The sequence below is a fragment of the Osmerus mordax genome, chromosome 16 (assembly GCF_038355195.1).
Source record: "Osmerus mordax isolate fOsmMor3 chromosome 16, fOsmMor3.pri, whole genome shotgun sequence".
In the NCBI taxonomy this organism is placed as follows: Eukaryota; Metazoa; Chordata; class Actinopteri; order Osmeriformes; family Osmeridae; genus Osmerus; species Osmerus mordax.
In genome coordinates, this window is record NC_090065.1 from 8,968,642 (window position 1) to 8,985,709 (window position 17,068).

Below are 17,068 nucleotides of genomic sequence, written 5' to 3' on the forward strand. Positions count from 1 at the left end.
CAGGGTGCCCATGATGCGGCGCCCCATCTTCTTGGCATACCACACTGAGGACAGCATGCTTGTTGCTTCTGCTGATACCGTCTTTGCCTCTGCCTAGGTGCTGTGTTGCCTGCTGTGGGGCTGAGAGCTTCTGCTGCTGGTTGTGGTGGTTGGAGGGGAGAGAATCAGACGGGTGGGGAGGGGGAGGAGGAGGAGGAGGAAGGGGGGGGTCTTCACTCCAGCTTCACACTGGCTCGTGTCCCCCCCTCCCTCACTTATTTCTCCCCTCCTTACTCCCTTCTCTTGCAGGCACAAATACACGCAGGCTGCTTCGAGAGCGTGGAGGTGGGCTCGCAGTCGGGAGATCCAGACAGATGCTCACCTTGTCCCCCCACACACACAGACACTGAGGCAGTGCTAGAGGGTCTACAGCCGCCGGAAGGAGAGATCGAGGAAGAGGAGGGAGGGAGAGAGAGATAGCCGTCTTCAAATCTCTCTGCGTTTTTGAAAATGCTGCTTTATTAACCTCTTCTCTTCTGACCACCGGCCATTCTCTCCCTCTCTCCTTCCCTCATCCCCTCTGCCCTCTCCTTCATCCTAATTTATCATGGGTAGTACAGGGTTGGATCCAGGTGCATTTAGCCCTACTCATCCTTCTATCCCCCCATTCGACAAATGAGTCAGCAGGCGAATCTCATGCTTGCAGAACGCTGACTTGAACGCCCCGACAATGGAGAGGGGGGAAGATTGGAGAAGGGGGAGGGTGGGGGGGGATGCTGGCAGTATGAATCCCTGCATTCCTCCACAGGCTGAACAGAATGCTCTGGAGCTTTCTCGGGGAGCCATCCATTACTGCTTAGTGTCTGCCGTCCGTGCTCCAGTATTACCATATCAGCTTGCAGCGTCCTGGTCCAGTATGAGAGGGCGTCTTGTGCCGTCATGTGGCAAGTCGATGTCAGAACCGTGGCTGCTGATGGTTTCGAATATTTGTGTTTAATCGATTTTCAATTGAGTGTGACATCAATGCTTACATTTTTTGGGCCATTTGTACGTCACACTGGATTCCTGGGTATGTTAAGTGGATATAAGTAAGCAGTGCTGATGTGGCGCTGTAAATCTTGGTCAAGGGATAGGAGGCAGTCACTGCTGCACTCGATCCCACCTTTCCCATTAAAGAAAGCCTCACTAAATCTGTCCTTCCACATAGGTTCAACCTTCTCTCTCTCAATCTCACTCTCTTCCCCCTCCCCTTTTCTCTTCTCCCTCAATATCTCATACAAGGTTCTCCATTTTCTTGGTGTCAGTTTTTCCTTTGGTTTCGTGTCAGCATTCAGCTCCCGTGTTTCCACGGCGCTCCTTGAGAGAAGGGGCGAGGGAACGAGAGACGTACAGTGCGTCCTCTTCTCTGCTGCGCCGTCACTTTTCTACCTCCGACGTCTTTCCAGAACGTGGGATTCCATTCATGTCTGTAATCGCAGCAGCGTTGGTGGTGGTGAAGATACTGGCTTGCTGACGTCACTGATGGCAAAAGGGCAGCTTGAAGCTCCGCTGTAGATGAATTGTGAGAGAACAATGGACTGCGGGATGTAGAATTGCACTGCCAAGGTTTCTCTGGGTTTAACAACCTGCCGGCGCTACGCTCCTCATTAATGGCCCGCACACGCACACATACTAGTTGGGAAAGGAAGAAAGGATGACTAATATGCAACACTGACTTTCTTGATGTATTCTTTTTTTAAATCAACAATCCTTGATACACATTCTAGGACGTGTCTGTAGACATTCAAAGTATGTACTTACAGGTGTATTAGTTTGCAATAACATACTGATTTGTTAATCCTGCAAGAGCTCTCTTACTCGTTTCTTACTAACAGAGAATGCAATGTGGCTTAACACCAATTCTGTCACAAAATTTGTGGTAAAGGTGAATAAATCATAAATTAGAAAAATAAAAAAGAGCTGTTCTCCAGGGTTTAAGACATGTCAATCCTAAATCGTGATTCAAAAATCGAACCAATGGCCTTTTACAGAGATGTATTAACCATGAAAAAAAAGACGGGTACGAAAAACAAATCATGCCTCTGCATATTTAAAACAATTTACATCCACATGCCCTGCCCTGCTCAAGCAGGAATTAACATCAGCATGACAACCTTTGCATCCAGCATTGCCAATACTGTAGATAGTTTGGTGAAACACATCATAGACCTCACTTATTTACAGAAGGACAAACCCATGTCTGACACAAAGCATCCAGTGTTCAAGGTGAGCAACAAGACCCATGTGAGTAAGACAGAAGCCCGCATTCTGGACTATGTTACCTCATGGGGCGAGATCCTTCACACCACACACAGCTAGCAAAGCGCGTCAGCCACCCAATTCAAGCTTATCCCCACATCAACTGCACCTGCAGCCTGCTCTACTGACAATAAGCATCTACAAGCGAGCGGGGTGGGGGGAAGAATGTTACCTGAAACAGGGCCTGGCTTTGGGGGTAGGGGGCAGAGGAGCAGGAAGGGAGGGGGCTGTCCTCGCTTGGAGGGTACGGGGATGTGGGCGTGAGGGGAGGGACTTCCTGCTGTCCTAGAGCAGACGACCCGTCAAAGATGCATTCCAGAGACGCTACCTACAGAAGGGGGGGCACGGAACTGAAAGGGTTACTAAAACAGAACAGGAATAGTAGAAAAGCAGTGTTAATAAGAAAGGCTGAAAAAGAGATGAGGGGGAGAGGGGGGGAGAGAGAAAGAAATGGAGACAGAAAGACAGAGAGAGATGGACAGTGAGATAAAGATAGACATGAATGGAAAGGCAGACAAGACGACAGAGCAGAAACCAAGGACAAGAGGAAGTGGGAGAAGCCAATGTGGAGGATGAACAGAACAAGGGCAGCTTAGCCTGCACGGTGGGTGAGACAACAGAACAGCTAGGCTAAACCAGGGAAGTTAATACGATGGGAGAGGTACAAAAATAAATAAAACCATTTTTTTTAAAGAACTTGCAGCACTATCTGATCCTCATCGCTGAGAGTTACTGGGTCTGCTGTTACAGTGGCGGGTTGTAAGGGATTTCTCTTATAGGTAGTTTAGGAATCATTCACGAATATATTCCGTACTGTGTGTAATCAAGCATGATTGTTTCAATTTAAAGCAATTATCATAATTAGAGTAATTTAGAGCTGTTTTTTTTGCTGGTGAATGCAAACCCACACTGCAAGCTCTCCAGGACCAGCGATCAGTTGAGCCCCTAGGAACTCTAGTTGAGCTCAGACAATGTAGAAACAAGACACACATCCTGCGAAGACCTCAAAGCTCCAGACAAAACAACAAACCGACCAACGGCCTAACTGGCTTCAACAATCAGGGTTGTTTTGTCTGATCGGCCACATCAGCTCACAAAGGGATGACTGGGTTATTACAACACTGTATGACACACAATGGCCTGCCATTAGCAAAAACACAACATGTGTGTTTCATGGCAAAAACACAACATGTGTGTTTCATGGCGAATGGCTTGAATTGTGGCAGTCCTAGGGAGATTGGGAGGAATTGCTCATTTATGAAATGAGACATTCAGAAGTTCCAAGCAGTATTACGTACACCACATTCATCACCACGAGTTCCAACACAGCCTCGGGGTTGAGGACAGACTGTGAGGTGTGATCCTTTATCACACGGCACCATCACAATCTTGGATTCCATCAACATGGTCTGAAATCCGATGCAGAATACGAGCTGGCATTGACGTCTCGATGCCACAGCTGAGAAACGCCATGCAAAAGACAAGGCACAAGGACAAACGTTGCAGCATCAACAATGGCGCAAAATGGTTAATGAACGCAATTTAGTTGTTATCACTGTGACTATTAGGCCAACATATCATGCCTTTACTCCATGTTGCCTCTGGGTGGCAGTAGTGTGCCATTAACTAACACACATGCTGAGCCTCAAGCTAGTTCAGATACAGCAGAGGAGGCAGTGCAAAGCGGTTCAATAGCCCTGCTGTCACTAAAGCCTGGATGACCACATGGTGGCAGCATTGGTCCTTTAGAGATCTTTACAACCCAACATTATTAGTTGAGTTACTTGTGTGAAATCAATTATGTCAATTCCTCTTCCTGACAGTTAACTCTGGTAATGAACAAGAACAGTAATCAAATAAAATTAACATAGCTCCAATATGAGGCATGAAATCCAAGCATCTCATACTCTGGTGGAAATACTAGTGGGTTTTTAAATGATAATACACTATACTTTGCCTGCAAAGGTGCCGCATGAGTCATGACAGGGGAAAAAAAGTGTTAAGCTTTGAGCTACTGTATAGACTACATCTGGGGGCTGAAACTAAAGCCAGACATTTATTTCATTGGTGCCAACAGCCACTGCTCAAGAAACACCCACAATAAATCACTGCAATACAACCTACCTCATAAGACTGAAAAACATACAGTAACAAAAACACTAGTCTATGATTGCTGCAACTTATGCCACAGGACAAATGCCAAAACTATACTGAAAGATGTCTTGCGGCAGACTATGATTGCAAAGGATGCAAAAAATAGCATTCATTATTTAATTATAATGCGTGCAGGAGAGCAAATATTTTATAGGAACACCCTAACTAACCAGAGATTTCAAATCTTTTTGGTAAATAATCGATGTAATATAAGCAGTTTTGTTTAAGTGGTCTGAATAAATATCCACTGATACGAGCAGTGACTGGCTTGTAAAGTGCTCAAATCAAGATGGTCTTTGTAGCCTGTACATACTGGACAATGTGGAAGCTACAACCCTAGACTGTATTCCAAATACTGAATTCATTACCATTGCATGGTACCTAGAGCCTTGTTGATGCACTGCAGGGGGATCCAACTTGAGACCATGAGGTGGATACATGTATGCATGAGTACATGTATGGCATGTGTGACTATTTTGAAGGGCACTGTCTCGGTAAGGCACACAAGAGTGACATGGATAGTGAAACAAGCATTCAAATTACTCTCTCATCCTCCCTTGGCATGAGAGTGTGGTGAATGTGGGCGAGATCAAGTAGGTAATAGGCATGTGTGTGAGAGAGAGGAGGAGATGTGTATTCATGGGTACAGTAACACAATGAAAAGGGGGGGACATGTGTGTGTGTCTTGTTGAGATGGGTATACAGTTTCCAAGCAGAGAATCAGAAAGTGTCAGATGTTTCAGTGGGTGCTGGACCTCCTACCTTCATGGGCGAGATGTGCGCATGTGCCACGTAGCCGTGGACGTTCTCGATCTGGGAGAGGTTCTTCTCCGCCACCTGGACCAGCTCGGGGCCAGGACTCTCGTCTGTGAGCTGGGGGGAGCTCTGCTCCTGGGGGGACGTGTCCTCATCGTGGTGCTTGTACTTCTGCGGAGGACAGAGAGACACCGAGGAGATGAGTTCAGCGGAGGAACACCGATAGGACAGCGCATGCTCACAGAGCACAGTGTCGTGGAACGCGCGGCACAATTAAGCTGTGGGGAATAAGGGTAAAACTGGGCTTTTCCCCCAGTGAACCTGTGAGTAAAATCATCCGACTTCAAAAGAACAGGCTTAGAGTTTGACAAGGAAATAAGAACTAGCCTGGGAACTTTATCTGGGATGTAACAGTCTCTGATAACATAGGAGAGCTGATAATAGGAGACAACACTGATAATGGTCCAATTTTGGTTTGCCAATACTAGAATTAAAAGCTAGAATGAGCATGGGTGCTGTCTGATGTTTTGACCTGAATCCTTGGAGCTACAAACAGGTTTTTAAACCTGGAACCTTATTTCAGACAGTACTTGTGCACTCTCGATGACGTGACAGTAGGTGTGTGCACACGTGTCCTTTCCCTTGTTCTGTACAGCGGTGGCTCATGGTGTTGTCAGGTGGGGTGCATTAGTAACTGACATCCCCCCCCCCCCCTCGCTACAGTTTCCAAGGCAACTGGCTCATCAGCTGACAGGAACAACCAACCAACACATCCACCCAGGGGGGAAAGGTGAAGGAAGTGATTCAAACACAGGTAGATTACACTGACATGAAGCTTATGGGAATGGAAGAGGCAGGTTGATCTTACCTACAAGCTCAGTATTTATTGATCCACATGCAACATGATTTCTGAGAACGATATTTCCTGAGGCGGCAGAATATTCTTTAGAGAGGCATACAAGGAACTAACAAATGGTATGGCTGAAGATTTCACAGGCCAGATCACCCATTATCCAATGCAAAACACATTCTTGGTCTAAATTGAAAGACAGACTTTAAAGTAACTAAGGTCATATTCGTACAGATAATTGGGTCAACTCCTTCTCTACACGTTCCTGTTCTAGAGGTTTCCTGTCAAAATGCAGATCGTCTAAGCTAGTGGACATCCATGATGGGTAGGTCACCTGGGAGGGAGGCATCTCCTAGCAACCAGTGGCACCACTGAATGTGATGTCACAACCCTCTACAGCTTGAATCCCCTGGTTAAGAATTAACACTGTTTGTAATCACTGTTCAGTTGAGCTTCACAGACAATTTAAAATGCCAACAAAATAAATAATTAATTCCTATCCTTTCGAGATTTTAGAATTGTTAAGTTGAAGTTAAGTTGACAAGAGAAAAGGGAAAAAAAGAGATGTAAACTGTTTGAATTAATAACTTGATCAAAATAAAGTGCCCACACAAGCTACTGCCAGCTGGGAGAATTACAATTCATTTAATTCAATTAAACACATGACCAACTGCCACGTGCACTGTGATAAAAAGGCTCCAAGAAAGCAAGTGAATAAATAGCACTGCCATGGAGGCCCTTTGCTACTACATTTAGCTACTTTACTGGAAAATTCCAGTAATGATTAAAACAATTTTTTGTCCTTATTTAAATTTGAATGTGACATTCAGTGTGTGGATACACATCGAGCCATACAGTGTGTGGATACACATCGAGCCATACAGTGCCAAGAGAAAGGCCATTCTAACAGACTAACAATCAGGGATTTGCATTTTGGAGTCATTCAGCATTCAAGAACATGTCAGAAGACAGAGCTCTTTTCAGGAGCTCCCAGAGTATAGCCATTACTACAATCGGCTGTGGTGGCCATTACCTACTTAAGTAAATAAAAAAATTAAATAAAAAAAATTGATCTCAAGGACAATTCAAAGTGTATAACATCTGTCTTACTGTCATGACCAAATCATGTAATCTACACCAGTGTTCTGATCTCTAGAGGATAAGCAGCTTTTCAGGTCTCACTAATCAGATCCCACACACATCATTGACTGTCACTTGCCAACCATCAGAGGAAAGGGTCTCTTACACTTTCTAACAAATGACACATCAGGAAATAATGTAGGGCACAGCAATAGAGTTAGTTGTATAGGAAAAGTGCCTCTCATATTTTGGAGAACCTCTGTCAAACACACTTGAAATTACATCAACTGCGTCTTCCGTACCCTACACACATCTCCTGGAAGCAGGGTCGTATTTGATGAGGTTAGAGTGGGTTACGCCAGGGACATTTGATTACAACCAGCGGTCTGTCGTGGGGTTTCCATTCAAGTAAAAGGAAACCACAGTGTAGATTAACAACGAGCATAGATTAACACCAATTCACCGGGGGCAACTCAATCCAGAAAATGGTCAGGAGGTCCAACGTGGACAGCTGGTTTGGGACTTGAAACCTGCCAGCAGTGCGTTCACCAGTGAGCAGAGGAGGACAGGCTCAAACTGGATCATGTGCTCAGTCTGCTCCAAAAGACAATCCTGTCAATTGCATCCCAGCAGGCAGCACACATCGGTGGACACTGTAGCGATGTCTGTTAAAAGGTGCTTTTTACTATTGATGTGGTAAACTAAGAGGCGGCAATTATGGCCGACATCCACAAGCCCATGTTGGCCACACACAGTGCACTATAACCAAGTCGATATATCAATATTAAACTGGAAAACTGCCCCCTTATGGGATTCCATAAACAAGCAAATTCAAATAAGTGTATGTTAGATTGCACTTCTGCTCTCCTGCAAATGACAGAGAAGACAGATGGGGGGGAAACATCAGGAGCCTTCAGGCGATGCTAGCTCCACTCCTGCCTCAGAATGACCTGAGCTCCATCCATGAGCGCAGAGTAAAGGTCCCTCAAGAGGTCATTGGTCAGGTCGGGTGAGGGGCAGAGGCTCCGAAACAACCGACGTCATCCAGCCCAGAAGCATGGGCCGTCACTCAGGGGAATGGGCTCAGAGACAGACAAGAGGGAAACCATGAACAAGGGAGAATTTGAATAAGAGATTCCAGAACAAGAAACAGAATGAGAGCACCGCTGTGACGTGTGTTCCCGGCACGCGCTCGTGCCACTAATGACAACCTCTGCCCGGAGAGGCCTGCAGTGCCTCCTCCTACGCCTCGGCCGCTGTTAAATCGATGCATCATGCTCCGGAGCCGGAGCAGCAGGGCCGGCCAAGGCAAACCGCCGACTCCTGCCTGCCAAGGAGGCTAAAAATAGGCACAAGTGGCATCCACACACACAGAGCTGCTGTGCCGATGTTACTAGAGCCAGGAAGGAAAGGAGACAGTTAGAAGAATCAACTGCATAATTACCATTCATTGTAGGGAAATAATTCCCCGCTTTCCGCCTCAGTTTGTTAGTAAAATATATCCTGTACACGACTGGTAGGAGAAATATATATTCATTTTGAAAGCTGTCATGCAAATTGGTGTTTGAAAGGATGTTAATACTGGCATGATACAGTATGGCTTGGAAAGGGTTTTGCTGTTCTGTCACTTTTGATTAATGACATGTTGCTCAGTCAATATGCTTTGGAGGTTAACTGAGATTAGATAAAGCCCTCCACACAAGGCAACGCAGTATCCGACAATGGGGAAACATGTCTTTCAAATCCAGAATTAGCACATCAAATTATTCCATATGAGTGGCCATGGAGAGTTTACAAGGGCGATTTCATTCAATTCTCCAGTGCATATTTCAAGCTCTTTACAAAGTCTGCATTGATAATGTTTCAATGAAACTGCATTTCAAAACACACTGAATTGAATGACAAATATATTTAAAAATTCCAACACATTAGTTTGCACATTTTCACTGTAAAAGTGTTCCAGCAGGATACTATATTGAACAACTGTGTTTTAGACACTATAAAACAAGTAAACTTTGCAATCAAAAGATTTAACAATGAAAAGCAATCCATTGAAAGAGACAGATGACAAATAATCCCTGAGGTCACCCTGTCCAAGAGTTCAAAGGTGTTTAAAGTTGTAATTCATTCCTTCACAGTAGTCAAGCCTTCATTCATTGTATGAGGAAACTGAAACATTCGTAAACTACAGTATTTAAAGGTTTAACAGATTTTTCTTCTTCTTCAAATGACAAAACGGAATACTGTCTTAAAGAAAAAGAAACACCATAAATTATTGTCAAGTGTGTTCTTCAATCTCATTACTAGATTTATCATCAAAACAAATTGGGATTTTGAGTAATATTCTGTGACATGAGAAACAGCCTCCATCACATCTTCGATATCCTGACAGGCTGTGGTACAGAGCACATGTTAGGCACACATGCACATGCCCACCGATCTCATCTGTCACCAAGGCACCCCGCTATCGAATACTACTTGAACACTCAACATCCGGACCTTGCAATTGGCCCCTTCACATAGCCACAGATGACAGGCAGCTCCATCAACCTATCATAGTGCTCTCAGGTGGAACAGTAAACAGACTCTCTCAGTCTTTTTTTGTTTTTTTTTATATCTGCAACTGTCTGAGTCAAACAACCTCGAGTAAAAAGCACTGCCGACACAATCAACGGAGCTCACAAATTCTGAGTTAAAAAAGGTCAACTTCAAAGACCTTACAAAACAAAAAACAACACCACAGAAAGAGACACCATCACCCACCTTGCACCCAAACATTAACGAGATAGTGCTGTTGGTGCATGCTACTTTGCAATGGCACAGCATAGGAGAAAAGCAGTCCAAGTTTTTCACACTGTGAGACATTTTCTCGGCTCCGGGGCAGTTGGCCGAGACGCGTCTCCTCCGAGACTGGTGCCTGCTCCTGCCTCTCCGGCTGCCCCCAGCTCCCCCTCCGCTGCCAGCACCTCCTCCTCCACCTCCTCCACCGCTGCTGCTGCTGCTGCCTGCTCTCACCATCCGCCCTCATTCCTCGCATCACTCCATCGTCGTGGGGGGGAAAAGACACCCGGGGGTCTGCCTTCATCCAGGGGCCTGTGCCCTCTCCTTCCCCGGCTCCTCTTCCTCCACCACCACGTCGTTGAAGTCTTCTTCTTCGTCGTCTACCTATCCTGTCTTCTTCTGCTTCTTCACTTTGGAGGATGACTGGCTCTCCTCCTCTCTTTCAGGTCTTCTCACTTCCTCGTCTCCCTATGGTGTCCCCCTCTTTATTACGCTCCTCGGCAGTCAACGTGCTCCGAGAGAAGCAGCACTCACCAGAGCCACAGAGGAGCCATGATGCGTGTGAGGGAGAGGGAGAGAGTGTGTGTGTGTGTGGGTGTGTGTGTGCGTGTGTGCTAAGCTGTCATCTGTAGGGGTCTGATTGGACGCTGGGGAAAGGGGGTGGTCTAAGGTTGTTCGTTTTTTTCTGAGTGGGAGGATGCAGGAGGTTGTCGGGGCTTTGAGGGTGCACCTACGGCCGAACTGTGTCTGTCAAACGCTGCTCTAGCAGACGGAGGGGAGACACTGTCACACAGCCTCAGTGGAGAGAGGGGGGGGAGAAGAGAAAGAGAATATGAGGCATAGAGTAAGAGAACAAGAGAGCGAGGAGGAAAGGAGAGCAGGGGGTAGAGGGAGAAGGGGAAGCGGGCAGCAGCGTGCGGTTTGTTGTCACATGGCCCAGCTAGCGGAGACTCAGCGCGTGGGAAGAGATCAGAGCTAGGGATGAGGGGAGATAGGGTGATTTGGAAAGGGTGGAGGAGGGAGGGAGAGAGAGAGAGAGAAAACATATCCTAGGGGAATTTTGAGCGATATAGAGCGGGTTAGTTAGCATTGGACAAGGCTGAGTAGTAAATTCCCCAAGCAGGAGTGAGGAGGGGATGGGCCAAACCAGCGCTCAGCAGAGATACGGCAGCCTACTGCCTCCTGAGGGGACGTGCAGGCACGATCGAGATAAGGGCGATAAGGGACAGAGTTAGGCGGCATTTATGAGGAGGGCAGGACATCTCCTGAGGGTGAGTAGAAAGAAGGAGAGACAGGGTAGGGTAGGGTGTGTGTGTTGGTAGAGGAAGGACAGCGTTTCCTGGGGGACTTGGAGGGAGATGAGTACGGCTAATGGTGTGATCTCGTCCGTGTGTATACATCTAGGAGAGATAGCGGGCAACGTTGTAAATGTGGAAGGGGGAGGGGGGAAGAAGAGCCGACGACCAATCAGCTGACTGAACAGAGAAGGCAGCTAACTGGATTACCCTTGGCTGGGACCGTTCAATGTAGATCCATTGTGCCCAACCACAGAACAGAAAGCCACAGAACCATCCAACATGACTGCATATAACATGTCAGGCTCGTCTGACAGCAAAGGTGGGATGCATATTCATTCGACCCATTCAAGTTTACTGCCAATCGACTTTACATAGCAAAGAATCCTTTGTATGAAGTGTCTGCCAGTGAGAGAGGATGAGGAAAAGGAAGAGGGGAGTGATCTCTGACTTTGCTTGAGGAAACTTGCGAAGTGAGGGGGGGGCGGGCGCTTGATAATGCAAACGAAACCTCGTCCCTTTTGGGTGATGGTAATGCAATTCTGCAAACAAGAGAATGGGGCAGGGATTTGCATCAAGGAAGGCATCCCTATTTCCATTTATGTTTATGAGGCGCGTTAGACTACAGTCCCGTATCCACTACAACTCTTGCAAAGACCGCATCTGACGACAAGGACGACAAGGTATTTCGACGGTATATGACAAGTGTGCCACCTGCCTCGATAAGATCTTCAGAAGCTGAGCCAAAATCATTCCCCTGGAGGGACAATTTGTGAGGGGGACGAGATCTTCAGAGGAACTAGATGGTGTGATAACACACAATTAGAACTGGGTGGAGAGAGACAAAAGCTTCAGAAGTTGCTTTTAGAAGAATGCCTTGAAGTCAGGACAGGAAGAGAAGAGCAGCTCTGTCTTCTAATGTGACTCTTCCCATCCCATCTTCTCTTAGGTTGTCTTACTATGCGTGTGTGTGTGCTTCCTCACTAAGTCATTAGAACAAGGAATTGCATCATCAGTCCACTCAGCTGGTGTGGGGCTGTGGTGCTCAGAGTGCAGGCCTTGTTCCGCTCCAGGCCATCTGGAGACGCATTTGCATGAGCAAACAAACTCCGCCCCCCACTCTGAAAACACGCGTGCGTGCGCTCGCTCGCTCACACACACACACGCGCGTTTACAGTACAGAGTTCCATAGCTACCCTAGACAAACAACATAGTTTACACACACACACACACACACACCTTGGTGAGTTCATGGATGAAGTGTGAAGTGCTGGTCCCTCAAAGGGTTACATTGTCTGCTGGCATGGCATGGCCATGCATATTTCACTCAACATTACTGCGCCTATGTAATTATCAAATATATATACTTTTTTAAAGTCTTGACAGTTGCATTTAGCCTAATATTTATCTATCTTTTGTTAGTAAAAGGTTTTCAGAGTAGCTCATGGTTGAAGATGATGATGAAGGCAATTAAAATTAGCATTTGTATTTACCCTAATTCCTTTTCTGATGGCCTGACATACAATGGCCGAATTACAATCTGCAAAATGTATCAATAAGACCTTAAGCAGGGACCGGATTTGGCGAGCGTCGAAATAGGGCAGAAGATAATGGTTCCATTTGTACAATTTGCACCAATTACCCCCATTTGCATTCGTTCAGCTGTCTGACTGCTTTATGATCAAAGCCTGAGTCAGGCTGCAACTATCCCTGTGAGAAACATGCGTCATTCCCTACATACTCAGAATATGGCCAACATGTACACAAAAGTGGGCCTACGTTTAAGGTACACAAATGAGTCTGTGTGCGTGTGTGTGTGTGTGTGTGTGTGTGTGTGTGTGTGTGTGTGTGTGTGTGTGTGTGTGAAAAGGATGCGTGAGCGTGTGTGAGAGCGCGTCTGCAGGATTTGAACACTCCGCAGCCCTATCGGGACCGGAGGTCCCCCACAGAGTCTGGGAGGCTGATGGAGCCGGACGTGTGGCTGAGGCATGCTAATCCTCTCTGGGCTCCTGACAGAGATGCAGGGGAAAGCCCTCAGCAGGACGGCACATCAAAAGGACCACTCCAGTCTCTAATGACGGCCATTGGGGCCAAAGAGGGAGAATGGGAGCTTGAGTGAGAGCGAGAGAAAGAGAGGGATGAAGAAATGGAGGAAGAGGGGGATGAAGGGATTACTAAATGACTGAGGGCGGTACGAAGTTCGGGCACTAAGATTTAAACACCCCAGGTCTAACGTGAAGTGTACAAATTCTAGATTAAATCGTTAATCGCCATTTTACTCAAAATTCCCACAGGACAAGTAAATGCCCTAGCTCCTGTATGGTGAGGAATGGAAGAAAATACATTGTTTATCCTTTTTAAGAAGGATAAACACATGACTGACACACTGATCATCTTAAGCAGACAAACCTGGGCCAGTGAGTAACCAAGCTATCAGTCACGCAAGGACAAGCATAGTTGAACCTTGATGGCTGCATTCTAATGGGTGTAATGCCCCCTGGTGGACATGGGAAGTCTTTAGTGCATAATATTTTGAAAGGTCTCGAAGGTGTCACCCAGAGAACACTGCAACAGCAGCAAACCAGTTTTTCCTGGTTTACATACCTAAAGGTTACTGTTAAATCTGCTTAATTAAGACATCTTAATTCAGATGTCATGTGGCATTTCTACACTTTCTAGTTGCTCCTTCCCAAGCCTAAACAGAAGAACCAAGTTAGCCAGGAGGAGGCCATAGCTCCGTGTTCAAAACACTTCAAAAGAGAACAAAACGGAAGCTTCAGGTGAACCCTTGAGAATCATCTCCCCCATGACTCCTCTGAAGTTACACCACCTAACAGAAGAGGGCAGCATTCCATTACAAAAAGGAGAGACACAAGTCAGGATGGCCACAGAGTAGTTTTGCCATACATAGCATGGGCTCCACACTGTACACAGAACACAGGCCAGCACTGAAGTTAGAAAATAACCACTTTAAATACCTCAACTAAAAACCCAAACCTTTAATTTATTTACTATATAAATAGAAATGTATATTATGAATAAACACACAAAATGATGTAAAATAGAAATTAAACCTTGTTAAACTTCAAAAGAAATTCCCTTGCCCTGCTACTCTACTCATTAACTTTTTATGATCCACTCAAATTAGATTCCCTAAAGGTCACATTCTGACGTCTTAATCACAAGTAGTAAAAAGTGATCCAAGAGTGACTAACACAAGTCTGTAAGGCCACTTACAAGAAGCCTGATGATGGAGGTTCTGATTTCAAGCTGAAGTGGAGCTCCACAGTTGGCCCCGTGCCTGATGCCTCTCCTTAGAAAAGCAAGCAGCCACACAGATGGCAGTGGTGGCCCGGAGGGGAGGAAGTAGAGAGAGGGGGAGAGAAGGGGGGGGGGGGATGTGACCCTGGCTGGGTCACAACTCTCCTGCCCTTAAGGACTGATTATGGATCAGATGCGTCTCTCCCACTGGCAGTGGGGTCAATGGACGCAGGCTGCAATACAGTAGGGTGACTGGCTGGCTGGCTGGCTTCTGTTTTTATGTGATGACGAAGTGAAGGAGAAACTTGTTGGCGGCGCCGTCTCTCTGCAGATGGCATGATCGGGCCGGAGGGGGCTGAAGGCAGTGCCGGGAGGGTCAAAGGGCAGACTCAACATCATTACTAACGTCTCAATGAGTGGCTCGCCTCAATGCCCCGTGAAGGGGAGATAGAGATGTTTGCGTAGAGCCTCCAGGTATATGTTTGATAAATGTTCATTTAAAGATGTGGAAGTTAAAAGATAAAACATGAGTATTTAAAGATCAATGGTCCTGTCCAGGTACTAGACTGCAAAGAATGGGGACCTCTTTTGGGATGTTTCTTGGAGCAGAACCAACCTAGATCTCATCTTTGGAGGAATTGCAGTTGATGCTAAGGACCCAGACTGGCGGAGAAAAGACCCATGTTCCTTCCCTTCCTGACCAAAGGCATCACCCACTCGAAGAAGCAGGTGGGCAGAGTTATGCAACATTCCCACCACTCTAACGTACTTTTCTAGTGCCAACATTTTAAATCTAAGAATTGAACTGAAACGTTCATTGAGATGACTATAACAAAATACACACACAGAGCTGAAGGCAATGAGAGGACAAACAGTACAGGATAAAGACAAGCAGGAATGTCCTCCCAGTTCTGTTCTCATTCTAGAATACAAAACGTGTTCTTTAAAAGATGCAGTCTCTCTGGATAAAAGCTTCTAGCCATGAATAAATGTTTAAAACAGGGTTGGGAGTTGTGGAGGGGGAGAGGAAGAGGGAGTGAAAGAAAGCGAGAAACAGAGAGTCTTGTCACTTGAACAATTGTGATATCTCCATTCTACAGACAGTCACCTTTATGAATTAGTTGACTGTGTGCAGGTGTCACATTAAAGGACCTTTGAGACATAAGAAAGAAGAAAGTTTCAATGCGAAAATGACCCCGCTGACGGGCAGCCGGTTGGCCACCTGTCCATCTCTTGGCAAGGAGGGCAACGCTTCACCAAGTCATGCGTGACAGAGAGATGTCAACGTTGCCTGTGGAATCAAGCCTAGGAGTTTCTAGACTACAAACTAGTTTACACAGTGCATACCACACCCACACTATCTCTCCCCTGCTTAATCTCTCTTCTCCCCCCCCCCACCCCCCTTCCTGCATTATTCAGGAGTTAAAAGAATTGAAGAACACAGCACCGCTGCAGCAGATGACAGTTGAGTTTAATATGCAGAGAACCCCTGGTTCTCCTTCACTATGCATACAAATGTGTAGCAGACAGGATTACTGTGTGTGTGTGTGTGTGTGTGTGTGTGCGTGCGTACATGACTGCAAGTGTGTGTGTGCGCGCGTGTTAGAGGATCACACAAAAGGTAGAGGGAGACTCCCTGCATGGGTTAAGACTTCAGAAACTTTCAAGCTTAAGTCAAGTCAACAGCCTTGCTACACCAGCATCAACTCATACGTTGATTAAGCCTTATTAGCTACAACCCATGTCATTTATTTGATGAAACAAGAAGGCATTTGGAATCACTGACAATCTCACTATCGTAACTGTGTGGATGGAACACAAATAGGCATCACGACATGCACCACAGTGAAGCTGCTCAATACTCCATTAGCTCCACATGACTTCAGCCAAGTGACAGCCACTGCCCTCACCTATTCATCACACATGAATAGGTCATTAATCTGACATCCATTATACACTTCTGATGTAAAACGGTCATTGTCATTGTAGTGTACAAGCTAACGGGAATCTCTTTCCATTCTGACTATCGACTTGATGTTAGGGGAAGTGTTCAGTGATTTTGCTTGGGAAATGGGTACAAAACAGCAAATCGCTTAGTTTAACCTTCTGCACACACCACTTAGGGTTTGTACTACTGTACTGTAAAACCACACTCCCTAAGAATAAGGGTACTACTACATACAGTAGCCACTTATTGGGGAATAACGGCATTGTTGGAGAAACAAACTTTAAAGGCTGCTAACAAATGCTAAAAGTAGACCCAGTAAAACGAAGGGAAACTCAGTCATGTGTGTCTATGTCTGTAAAACCAGTGGTGCGTCAACTTCTAACGAGACCCATTCAAATATGTTACATTTGACCTCAACTGACTTATTGAGAAAGTGGTAATTAGTGCAGGAAGGATTAGAGCAGCTAAAGCTATCCCCAACAACCAAATTACTTAGTTATGAAAACAGGTTATTACAAAATATAGGCTATTTCTGATAAACTGATGTCAGGCAGGGAGTTAAGCTGCAGTTCAGTGGTCTAAAACAGTCACAAAAAAATCACAGAAGTGGGGAGCTGAGCGCTTTCTCAAATTAGAGAAAAAATAAATGGATAGAAGGTTGATGCA

At 45.9% G+C, this 17,068-nt stretch overlaps 1 protein-coding gene across 8 annotated transcripts in view; it reads right to left on the reverse strand.

Annotated features, from left to right (window-relative positions):
- The window catches only part of dlg1b (discs large MAGUK scaffold protein 1b), a 63,334-nt gene that overhangs the window by 29,329 nt on the left and 16,937 nt on the right, over positions 1 to 17,068 (reverse strand). For all 8 annotated transcript variants that reach the window (XM_067253990.1, XM_067253987.1, XM_067253986.1 and 5 more), the window contains exon 4: positions 5,194 to 5,358. In XM_067253990.1, the coding sequence (XP_067110091.1) occupies positions 5,194 to 5,358 (165 nt within the window). The remainder of the gene's footprint in view (positions 1 to 5,193; positions 5,359 to 17,068) is intronic.